The sequence below is a fragment of the Ambystoma mexicanum genome, chromosome 11, assembly GCF_040938575.1.
Source record: "Ambystoma mexicanum isolate Mex_15411 chromosome 11, UKY_AmexF1_1, whole genome shotgun sequence".
NCBI lineage: Eukaryota > Metazoa > Chordata > Amphibia > Caudata > Ambystomatidae > Ambystoma > Ambystoma mexicanum.
Genome location: NC_090934.1, coordinates 1359936496 through 1359948707, shown reverse-complemented (window position 1 = coordinate 1359948707; position 12212 = coordinate 1359936496). Strand labels below are relative to the sequence as shown.

The 12212-nt window shown below is 44.3% G+C and overlaps 1 protein-coding gene across 6 annotated transcripts in view; it reads right to left on the bottom strand.

The window, feature by feature from the left end:
- APBA2 (amyloid beta precursor protein binding family A member 2) overlaps nt 1–12212 on the bottom strand; it is a 1066227-nt gene that overhangs the window by 157056 nt on the left and 896959 nt on the right. For all 6 annotated transcript variants that reach the window (XM_069624922.1, XM_069624924.1, XM_069624925.1 and 3 more), the window contains one exon: nt 280–399. In XM_069624922.1, coding sequence (XP_069481023.1) covers nt 280–399 — 120 coding nt within the window. The remainder of the gene's footprint in view (nt 1–279; nt 400–12212) is intronic.

The following is a 12212-nucleotide window of genomic DNA, read 5'->3' as shown; positions in this document are numbered from 1 at the left end:
AGGCGATAAAGACAACATCAACGCGGCACATTTTCTCGTAATCGATCAGCAACTTTTCAAAGGCGCACTGCAGTATTTCAGAGTTTTGATTCCGCAAGATTTGGGCGAAATATAAAAGGAAAGCTGAATGTCCTGAGAAAAAATAACACTTGCACGTCCGAAGCCAACATGAACGGAATGTCGCAGTCTAAATACAGTGGCAATAAAAATGCTGCGGTCTGTCAATCAAAAAGAAAATAACGTCAATTCAAAATGTCGGCCATACAAATCGCTACTTACGATTCCATTTTGTACACTGAAGCCGAGCTGGTACTTGAGGTCAGGCCGCTTGATGAGGACCGTGGTCACGGGAGGACAGCTGACGATGTTCAGCTTCACCTGCATCTGGCTCTTCAGGCCCTGAAAATAAAAGTCGAAGGAACACACAGTAAATACAGTGAGCTTTTCAACAGAACTAACCACACCCTGGAATAATGCAATGCTGAACACGGGATGATTGGGCCTGCCTGGATGGGGCGACAGAAGGCTTTAAGAAGGTAAAGTCATAACGGCAGCATCTTTAAGCAAACTTCTGTCCCCATAAAGACCTGTAACGTCTGTGGATACCATAGACTGACAGACCCAAACCTGCCCATTACAACAAACCTTTTCTACATCTATGGACAGTTTTGAAATGATAGGCTATCGGACCTATTGTAAACCAGCCACCAGGGGCAACAAGGGTCGCCCCAAAGGAGGCCTGGCCATAGCGGTAGAATTAAGTCAGGACTGCATACATCAGAAAATCGAAATTAATTTGAACGATCTAATGGCACTAAACCTATATAATCCATCGAACCAGATTAATCTGCTTGTCATTAATGTTTATGGCCAACAAGACATTCCCTCAACTAGGCCATGTCTGAACTCTTGGACTGCTTATTGATAGTTCAGTTAGGGTGTCATGGCAACATATAGTGGCATGATATGATATGATAGGATAGGTTATTTATAAGGCACTTAATACCCAGAAGTTTCTGAGCACGGACCGAGGATCGAACCTGTGTTGCTCCGTGTCATCTTGCATCCAAGGCGAGCACGTTTTCCCTGAGCTATCCTCCGGCGATTTCAATGCTGTATGCATAAACACGACAAAGGGTCTGAAAGCCTTTTTGACATCTAGGACGGAACTTCTGGGCAAGCTCTGGAACAATGTCTTGGGGAATTGGGACTCCAACCCCCTAACTCCCGGTGATGATCAAATTAAGGGGTAGTACCCCTGGAAGAGGAGTAGCAACAAATCATGGATAGATCTTGTTTCTTTCCCCAAGTTTGACTCAAATAGCTGACCCGTTGACCAAGAGTGGCTGCCTTGGGAGTGATCACTTTCCTATTCACCTTGTGTTACGCCTCCCTTTGTTTTTCCATGAATTGGTACGTTCTTTAGCATTGTCTCGGGAAGATAGCTCAGTGTCAACGTGCTCGCCTTGGAAGCAAGATGACACAGAGCAACACAGGTTCGATCGCCGGGTCCGCGCTTAGAAACCTCTGGGTGTTAAGCGCGTTATAAATAACATATCACATAATTTATTAAACTGGCAAGGGGGGGGTCTCACAATAAGGTGGGATACCAAAGCATGTAGAACATTTATGGTAATGTGGGAAAGGGAATTGAAAGCTATGAAAGGAGAAGGTAAAATATTAACCGTACAAAATGACAACATTAAGTTGAAAACCTGTCTCAACACACTCCTCTCAAAGGGCCAAATAGCGCAGACTTCTATACATTTAAACAGCTATGATAGCAGGATTCAGAAGGCAAAGGCCTTCAAGAGACATTGGGTCTCATTCCGAGTACGGCGCTAACCAATGGCGCTATTAACACCTTGGTTGACGCCGTACCCGGACCGGCAGCGCCTTGGTGGATGGCGGAATTACCGCCCCATTCCAAGGTTGGCGGGGCGGTAATTCCCCATTCACCAAGGCTCTTCCCCATTCCCAAATGAGCCCCCATAGGGCTCAATGGGAATGGGGAAGATGCAAATAACGGTGACCGTTCATTACGGTCACCGTTATTGGCTTGGAGGCCCCTTTGCGCCCTCGACTTTAACACCTGCTCAAAGCAGGCGTTAAGGGCGAGGGCGCAAAGGGAACTCGGAGTATGGCGGTAAGGGATCACCGCCACCGGTCTCGTTACCGGTGGCCGCTATCCCTTATCGCCATACTCGGAATGAGGCCCATTCTATTAAAGTCTGCTATAAAGAGTCACCCACACAATCGTCTTTTTTAGAGGCAAAGAGGAAAATCGTACTTGAACACAAAAGGTCCTTTAAATTGATCAGGTGGGAGACGCATATCAATAGAAATCAGGTGCTGGTTTGGAACTTGATCGGAAATGATGCTTCTAACTTCTGATCAAGGATCGGAGATGCCATCAACAAGAAACATCGTGTAGTGGGGGAGTGTCATATTGAGGCTCAGGGGTGGGAAGAAAACTTGGTGGAAAAATACTCTCCCCCTTCCCTGAAAAGGAAGATAAATTTATATCTCAGGATTTAGGGACTCCGACAGGAAAGATATGTCACTGGGACTATGATGATGCCTGCTGGGCAATTAAAAAAGAAAAAGCCTTGCGAGCCCCAGGCCCTGACAATATTCCACCTATACTCATAAAAAAACATTGAGCTCTGGGATCATCCACTTGGGGATCTCTTCAAACATATCGGTCATACTTTTAAGGTCCCAGCCACATGGAAGCAATCTTACATAATACCAATCCATAAGAAAGGAGATGAAATGAAACCATTGAACTTCAGACCAATTGCCCTGCTGGACTCACTACTATTAAAAGAACTAAAAGTCCAGATAAACAATCTAAAGTTGTTATGACCATCCCAGGTAGGGTTTCGTGCTGGAATGGTTACATCCTTAAACGCCTTTGCCAAGGCACATATGCGGGCTGCCGTTAAAAAGAATGCTTTGGGAACCGTATACATGACCTCTATCGATATGACAAACGCGTTCAACACAGTCAGTAGAGGAACGTTCTGGGGGAAGCTTCGGGCAGCAGGTGTTTCATCTAATCTGATTCGGCTTCTTGTCTTGTTGCATACTGACATAACAGTCAGAGTAAAACTTGATAGGGAGGGCTCAATGTCAGGCCAGGGACCCACATATGTTGGCCTGAGGCAGGGCTGTGTGGCGGTCCCTACCCTGTATAATCTTTATACAGAAGATATGGCTAAAACCTGGGAGAAGGGCATCACCAACTCAGTGAGGTTGGGCAATGCGGTATGGATTGGATAGTGTTTGCTGATGACATTGTTCTCTTTGATCTTACCACTATTGCACTACAAATAAAACTGGCACTATTCCACACCTCTGCAGTCGAGAACAATCTAAAAGTCAATGGACCTAAATCAAGAGTACTAGTCTCCACAAAACGCAATCCAAAAACCCTTGCCTGGTGGGTGGGTGACGAACGACTTTCTTGTGAGAGTTAACTCCCTTGCCTATCTGGGGTATGCAGTCACCAACTCCACATACAAGCAATCTGGGATACAACCAGTACATGAAAAATGTGGATCGCTCCTAGCGAAAATGAAAGGCATATTTGCCCAGCATTGTCTATTTTCCATGAAACCCCTTATCCAGTTCTACCTAATGCAAGAAGAACCTCCCATCCTATATGGATTAAACATAATTCTAATAGATCTGTGTCAAACATTTAACAGCATACAGGGTATGTTATGAAAAAAAATGTTAGGCTTGGCTAACTCTGTTCCTAATTCTGTAGTGAGGCATGAGTTTGGGCTGGTTGGACTGGCCACAAGAGCCCAATGGAGGAAATTGTCTGATTATGCTAAACTTCATAATCCACCTGACCAATTCCTGTATGAAGGGTGGGGTGCAGACCAAACACGTGCCTCAGGTAAGAATATCTCAAAATTCAAGGAGGAAATTACTATTCTCTTGGTCCTTATAGGCTCCTTGAGAGAAGAAATGGTTATTAACTCAGCCAGTAGGAAAAATAAATTATTCCAGCAAGATTCGGCTAAACGCTATGAGTAATTGACTGCCTACAATCTTTACAAGGAATATGCAAAGCTGAACTATAAAAGGGACTATACATCGAAAAATGTGCATATCTTTCCTTGCTCAAGAAAAATAAACATGTTTTTGCGTTTCCGCTTGAATCAGCTCCCGACCCTGCAGAGAGTTGGTGGCTGGAAAACGGGGCAATGAAACAAAGACTGTAGGGTTTGTAATAAAGAAAAGAGAAACTACCAAACATTTGGTGATGGGTGTACAACTCTAAAGGAAGACAGAGTTAAACATCTGAGCATAACATTAGGTAACAAACTTTTTTGGGCTAGTCTGATGGGAGGTGACCTACAAAGTTTGATACTGGCCTTATGTGGGCTTCTTGGCATCATCACAAAAAAGCTCCAGTTATTAAATTTAGGGGACGAAATTGAAGAAAGTTAACTGAAGCCAAATCTTCCTCCTCCCTCAGCCCCCCCCCTATTTCCTTTCTTTTCTTACCAACATGAAGATGAAGTCTGTGCAGCTTTTTCGGTATCAACATACAAAAGCTCTAGCTATTAAATTTAGGGGACACAGGTGAGAAAGTTGACTGAAGTTAGATCCTCCTTTCCACTCAGTTCCCCCCTTGTTTTTATATATTTTTCTTTTTTTTCTTTTTTCTTTTATATCTTCTTGAAGAAATGCATTTTTCAGTTTTTTCTTCTTTCTTTTATTTATGAAGACATGCAACAAGAACTATGTATTGCTATTTATTTTGGTGAAAGGTTTCCATTAGCTTGTCTGTGGACACCAAAACACAATAAAAAAATAAAATTAAAATAAAATAGGAAAGGCTGAGAATGCGTTCGGCATTAGGGCACTTCCATTTTCAATGCTTGGAGCTTTGGCCCCTGCTGCGCTTCAGGCTCCGGTTGAAACAGGTGGACAATTTTTCTGCATGAAACAGACATCAATGTAGGTCACAGACACATATTTCAGACGTCCTAGAAAGAATCATGGCATATAAAATCAAATACCTTCTCATCAGGAGAAACAAACAACTTCCTTTTACTCAGGATGGAATATCTGGTGGACCAGACCTAAATCTTACCAGAGACCACGTCCGCAGCCTGCCCTGCCTGATACTGATCAATTTCCACATGAGGTGGGCAATGGCATGGAAATCTGTGCTAGGAGAACGCTTCTGCATCCCGCTCAGCCAGAAATGGATCAATTTCCACCTGTGGTGGACAAAAGCAAAGGAGTCTGTGCTAGGAGAATGCTTCCAAATCTCGCTCTGCCACAAATTGATCTACGGTTGACAATGGAAAGGGAATCTGCACTAGAAGACAATTGATCAAAGATCAAAGATTGATCAAAACATCTCACTCTGCCAGAAATTGATCAATGTCCACCGTAGGTGAACAATGGAAAGGGAATCTGCACTAGAAGACTGCCTCCACATCTCACTCGGCCAGAAATTGATCAATGTCCACCGATGGTGGACAATGGAAAAGGAATCTGCGCTAGAAGACTGCCTCCACATCTCACTCTGCCAGAAATGGATCAATTTCCAGCAGTGGTGGAATCTCAGGTAGGATGGGGAGTGCAGGGTGTGTAAATCTAGGTGTTAAAGAGGAGCCATTCCTTGAAGAGGACCATCTTGAGCTCGTTCTTGAACTGTAGAAGTGATGGGGCAAGTCTTATGTTGACAGGGAGGCGGTTCCAGAGTCTTAGAGAGTAGAGAGAGAAGGCCTGTATTCTTGTTCTTTCCTCCTGCACTGTCATAATTCAAGTCTGCACATTTCCTTACTTGTGGTGATTCAGAGGCCTCCGGAGAGGCTGAGCTTCTCAGTGAGGTTGCTTGAGGACTTCAGTGTGACAGCCTTGTAGACGATGCAACAGGATTTGAAGACGATACAGGCTGCAGTGGGAGCCATTGCAAATCGATGAGGGTCAGGGTGATGTGGTTGAATTTGCGGAGTCCTATAATGAGTCTTGCTGCACCATGCAGGACACATTTCAGCGATGCCATGGTAATCGTCGGAAGGCCTTCCAAAAGGGCATTGCCACCGTCCAGGTGGGAGAGGGCCAAGGCTTGGACAGCAGATCTGAAATTGGTTTCTGGGATGAGGGGCTTGATTTTCCACAGGAGAGAAAGTTGGCACCAGGCCATTTGTGCCTTCCTTGCTATGTGCTGAGCAAACCAAATTGCACTTTTCCCCCCGATAAAACTCTAGCAAATTTCCATCTATTTCTATTGGTCCCTTGGAGTACTTTTCACAAGTAACCGGCTATAACGAAAAGAAACAGAAGGTGGTGATGATGTTATTAAATGCCTAATCCCTCCAGCCCTCTCGCTACCACCAGAACAGATACCTAGATATTTCCATCCCACTTTAACTCCAGTAAAGAATCAAGACGCAAAGCTGTCTATGCACATTTAAGAAAGGTACTAACTGAATAGCCCCCTTCCGCGAAAATAGGGAAAAAATGACCTCTCTAGAGAATTCTATATTTAGTAAGAATGCGATGCATGAAGCTAACCAGAAGGAACCTCCCTCTTTCTGCCTATCCATTTTTCAGACCCTGTCCTTAAATGGGGGGCTAAATTCTTCAACATACGAAATTTCTCTGGGTGGGCAAAGCCAGCAGAGCCAAGCAACAAAAGTTTTTCCTGTTTAGAAGAAAAGGGCGTTGGGCCCTGCCTGCCATCCAGAAATATCCCATAGCTGCTGCGCTACAATATCTGCCTCGATTGATAATGCCTGCCAATAATTCACGCAGTCCCCGTCCCGGCAACAATGCACTGCTTTCCTACATGTTGCAATCGTTCGAAACTCCAGATTCCTGTATGAAGGAGGGAGGAGAACTACAACCTACTAGGCTTGCACATATAGGACAATTAAGAGGCATTCTGTGCTGGCTTTCGTGAAAATGTTGATTTTTGCCTTCATTTACATTTCATTTACATATATATGCCTTTATAGAGTAACGAAGGTTTGACCCAACCATTTTGCAAGACGCTTTTGTTAGAGCTATCGGCTGGTATCAAAGGCTTAGGTAATTTTGTTTATTTGAAACTGGTTAGGTTGCATTCTGATTTACAATTTCACCTTTATTTAAAACATAATTTAAATGTTCGCAGGTACGCAGCTTTATTAAAAACAACCCCCAGCCCAGCCCCTTTGTAGAGAGCCCAAGGTCGAGGTTTGCTGTGACGAGTCCCGCAGAGCTTCAGTCCACTTTGATATGATAATGGCAAATATCTTACATACAGCTAAAAAGCATGCTTTTCAGCTAATTTGCATAACCTATCCTCCCGAGATGATTGTCTTGGGAGGATAGCTCAGGGGCAATGCGCTCGCCTTGGAAGCAAGACGACATGCAGCAACACATGTTTGCTACCCGGGTCCGTGCTTAGAAACATCTGGGTATTAAGCGCGTTATAAATAACCAATTATAATTCTAACCACAATGCATTGGTCGGGACTCTGACCTGGATTTGAAACTTCCAGGGATGGCTGCTGGGTAGCGCGGTGGCTTGTTAACTGAAATGGCCTATTCCACTCGTACCTTACAGGCAGAAAGATATTGTGTTGCATTTTCTAAACTCACAATAACATTGATGGCGCTTGGTGTCTCCTCAATAACTTTGCAGGAAGAGGCAGAGGACATAGTTAGAGAAAGTGGCGATCTTCTCCAATTTAGAAATGACTGCTGCCAGATGCAGAAGTTTATTTTGCTTAACCCCAAATGATCGTGTGTAGTGTATATTATTGGATGTAGAATATGCACAGCGCAAAAGAGAAGGCCTAATTAAACCTATCTGAATTGTGACAGTACACCTAAAATCTCTGAAGTGTATTAAAGAATTGAACTCCTGAGACCATGACAACGATGACAGTGACCTATACTAAACCCGATAGTTCCTCTATTAATTCAGGGACATGTGTTTCATGGTTTAGTCGATAATCCTTCATTGCATCTGTGTGAGGTAAGTTTAATGGGGGGGGGATTTGGGTGTTCCTAAGCCTTGTGCAGCTGGCCTGTGCTGCCCTCCTCCCTCTGCTGAGGTGGGAGTTGCGAGTATACGTAGCACTGTGTATATTCCTTGATAATACAGTTGCCACAGAGAAGATGATATCTTTTTGGGATGAGATTAGTTCTTGGCTCACATTTTGTAGAGCAGGATTTGGGATTTTGAGTTCTCATTCTAGATCCTTGAAAGCCTAATTTGCTTTTTTTGCAGATCGCGGACCGCCCGGTCGTAAGAGTGGAGGAGTTACCCACACTTCGGCAGAATGGAAAGCTGCCATGAGAAGGGCTATGGGAAGAGGAAATGTGAATTAGTTCATGTTATATTATGTCATGTTATACAACATTTGTTTAGCGCCTACTGCCATTGGTATGTCCTCGAAGCCCTGTGGGGATGAACACCCTTCGGAAGACCGCAGTCAGAGATGTGTGAGGTGAAGAAAAGATTTCTAAAATGCATGCGTGCATTTTTAGCCGGCACAAAGGTGGGTAGGGAGTGGTTCACGCTCTAGCAGCACCTATAGTTACCGGGGAAGATACTGGGTGCCGTGACAAATTATCAAGGGAGTGGGAGAGTCAGAAGGGTCAGATTATGTGAACAGCTGGTCTGAAATTTTGCATGGCGCTCAGCTGTATTCTATTGGCGGTGGTGATGCGTGTGAAGGTGTGTGGGCCGGGCCCAGGTGGATTACGGGAAAGCCAGGCAGAAGAATTCATGTAGTTTTGAGATTCTAATAATGGTGGTTCTGGACAATCTCCCATATATATGAGTTGACACAGCTTCAATGACTTTACGGGGATGCAGTTTTCTTACTAATGTGTTGCTATGTAATGCCTCCTCTCTGTAACATGTCCTTCGGTGGCCCCTGAATGTCAGTGGGACATGTTACTTTTTTTCTATTTTTAGGAAAATATTCTTGGGGTACATTTGGAGTAGGAGAGTCCATGGGGAGCAGTAGGGTTGGTGGATTAGGGATTGGATGCTTTTAGGAGGTACAGGGAGATTGACTGAAATCCCTCAAAGTGTCAAATAAAAATGTAAGCAAAATAAAACATGGGACATACTTAGGGAAGTTTATCCAAACTCACTCCAGTTCGGCACTTCACAATTTAATATGTGAGTTGCATTTCATACTTCTTAATCCTTACTTATCTTTTACTGAGATCAATGCTTTGTGCATATTTCTCTTGACTTGTGTGGGTAGTAATCCAAAACCATAAACTCAAAAAGCTGCCGGCACATTGAGAAGCACGTAACATGACTTTATTGTGCCTTTTCTCCAGATCATCCTTCCAAAGAAGGATGATTTCTGACAGCCACATAGGTAGGACCACAAAGTTACCCTGGTCTGTCAACCATTCCTTGTATGCTAATGAAACAGTTTCCCTGGAACACAATATAAAAAATTGATTGGATATTTAGTCAATTCTACCTCATAGGAACATTTGGATAATTTCCTCCTACCCGCAGAAAATGTACCTAGAGGGTATGTTCCTGCACGAAACCTGGTGCCAAAAAGATACTAGTACAGAAATCGAAGAGTAAGTCCAAGATTGCATCCTGGGGCTCTGCCTTCCCCTCAACAGCTTCTAGGCCTTGGCCATTGTCACATCTATCAGCAATGCACAGTGCAAGTCCAAATGAAGCAGTGCTAGTAAACACCTTCTCAACCAACGTTTGAAATACTACCGATGCATCATGAAGACCACATAATAGAACCCTATATCTAAACTATCCTTCTAGATAATGACTTTCCATGTTGGCTTCTGCAAAGTCAAATAGGACAGTTAACAGTGATTGGTCAGCACAGGGGGTTGCTTACACATTTAATGCTTGTCTCTGACATGGGGTCAACCTGCACTTTGCAAGCTCAATTCCCTGGAAAGTTGGACCCATCCTATCATCCCCTTAGGCAGATACTGTGAATCCCTTTAGTGTGGGTAGTAACAACAGCCATTTCCATGGCACTTAGAAGCAGGAGGAATCACCTATAAAAAAACAGGTATTATTCGTAAGGTTGGTCTGAAAACTGAGCTCAGGAAACCTGTCTGTCATCTTGGCTGGCTTCATATGGGGTAAAAATGCAACCACAACACTTAATCTGCTTTGCAGAAAGCATTAGCGAAATGCCTCAATAATTTCCGAATAGGTTTTCTCTAAATCCCCTAAAAGGCGGAGAATCTCACCATGCAGCCTTTGTTTTCTGAATACACCATGTTCTTTTTTGGCAACTCCTTTAGTTCTCTACAACCAGAAGAGTTCCTCGCATGGAGTCCCATTGGGTCTGTAATCACTGCAGCTGCTAACTTAGTGCCTGGACTCTTAGTTCAAGGCCTTCAAATAATCATATGGTCAATTCTTTCTTTGTTCGTGTGATGGAACTGACAATCCTTGTGATCTCTCCTGCTGAGCAATGTTCTCAGCTGGAGGTCAAGGTACACGATTGATGTGTACGTCTCCATCGCTATCCAGAGTTTTCTGTTCACAGAGAGTTGGAGATTCTGCACCCTCCGTCTTTAGTTCTGAATCTTTGGCTTATTTTGTCTTCTGGTCTGGACTCTTGAGCTCCACTTCCGTTACAATTCGCTCAATTTCCCAAATCACCTGTCTTCTAGCCCCTCTGCTTAATTGTTCTCTTATACTTCCAAACACATTTTGAATTAGGAGAAGATGTAAAGGTATGGGCGGAAGTACTCCATTTAATAATGGTAGGACGGGCTCCCCCTCCATCCAAAACACTGCACTCACTGTAGGATAAACCCGGAGACCAAAAGAAAATGGGGCACATTGAAAGTGGATACTGCAGTAACGCGAACCATCAGCTGCACCTGCTTAGTAAGCAAGTGCAAAGAGCAGCCTCAGTCACTGTTATGGAAGATCTTCTCTTTGCACCTTTCCCTGCGGGACCTCCAGTCTTTTTGCTTAGCTTTTAACCCCATCCTGACTTTTGGAGGTCAGTAAAGCCTTATCCTTTACTGCCCTTGCCTATTTTTCTCATTCTTGTGGGGAAACTGACTAGTCCACAAGACTGTCACTACTGAGAGACGTTGTCTCTTTTTTGGAATTCTTGTTTTTTTAGAAGAGCACATACCACCTTACAGTGAAGTGCTGCTACGATACTTTATATCCTTATCACGTTTTTCCTGTTGGCTTTTTGGTACTGTGACGATGTCCCTAAGACAAGCTAGCAGCAGATGTGTGATTTTTGCCGGATTTGTAATATTGTTCTTGTGCACTTTGTATTTAGCGTGTGGCTAATAAAAGTGGCTAACACCCTAAAATGGCTATGCCAAGAGATGTTCGCTTGTTTTTGGGCGTCTTGTCCTTTGGCCTTCTTTGTGCTGCCTCAGGTCAGAAAATGTCATATATGGTAACCCCTTTCCCGATGAAAGTTGCTGCTTTCGCAGGCAATTGGGATTTGTGTGTGTGAGTCAGAGGCGGGAGCTGCGACTGTCTGGTCCCAGTCGAATTCATCTGGCACCCGAAAGTCTGTTGCTTGACAGATGTGATGGCCAATGGTTGTCCAGGGTTGGACAACTCTGCGCTGTTTGAATGATGTAGATACTTACCGTTGGTGGGTTTGGGCGAGCTCCCAGACTGTATCTTGGATATAAGGAGGGCCCTGCAGCTATTAGACAAATCATCATTGGAACCAAGACTTTTATGAAGGAGAGCAGCCCACTGATGACCTGAGGACAACCCCTGCATCTGACCAGCATTGATCCCACTGATTGGCCCAGTGAAGCCCTGCTCCTCAGCCTCATCTCAGAAGACCCATGTTGGTGTTTTGACCCTTGTACAGGTGGGAACAACCTATCCTGACCCCTGCTCAAGGATTCATGCCTTGGAAGTGCTCCTGGACTGACCAGTTCCCTTTTGGTAAACCGTGCTGCAGGCTTCACCATTCCAAGCGGAGCCTTGGGACTCAGGATCTTCATCTTATGCCATATGTCGCCTTTCTTGGCAATGTCAGCATTCTCATAACATGGCAGGCTGAGCTGGGGCTGCCTATGTGTTCACCGCTGGAAGATCTCCTGTCGCCTCCTGACCGCGGTGACCTCAGCTGGTATCATTCTTCTACACTCCCGTGAAGTGTCCTGAAGGGTCTGCATCTTTTTTTCATTTGGTGGTCTTCTTCAAGAAGTTACTTCAAGAAACTATCTGTTGA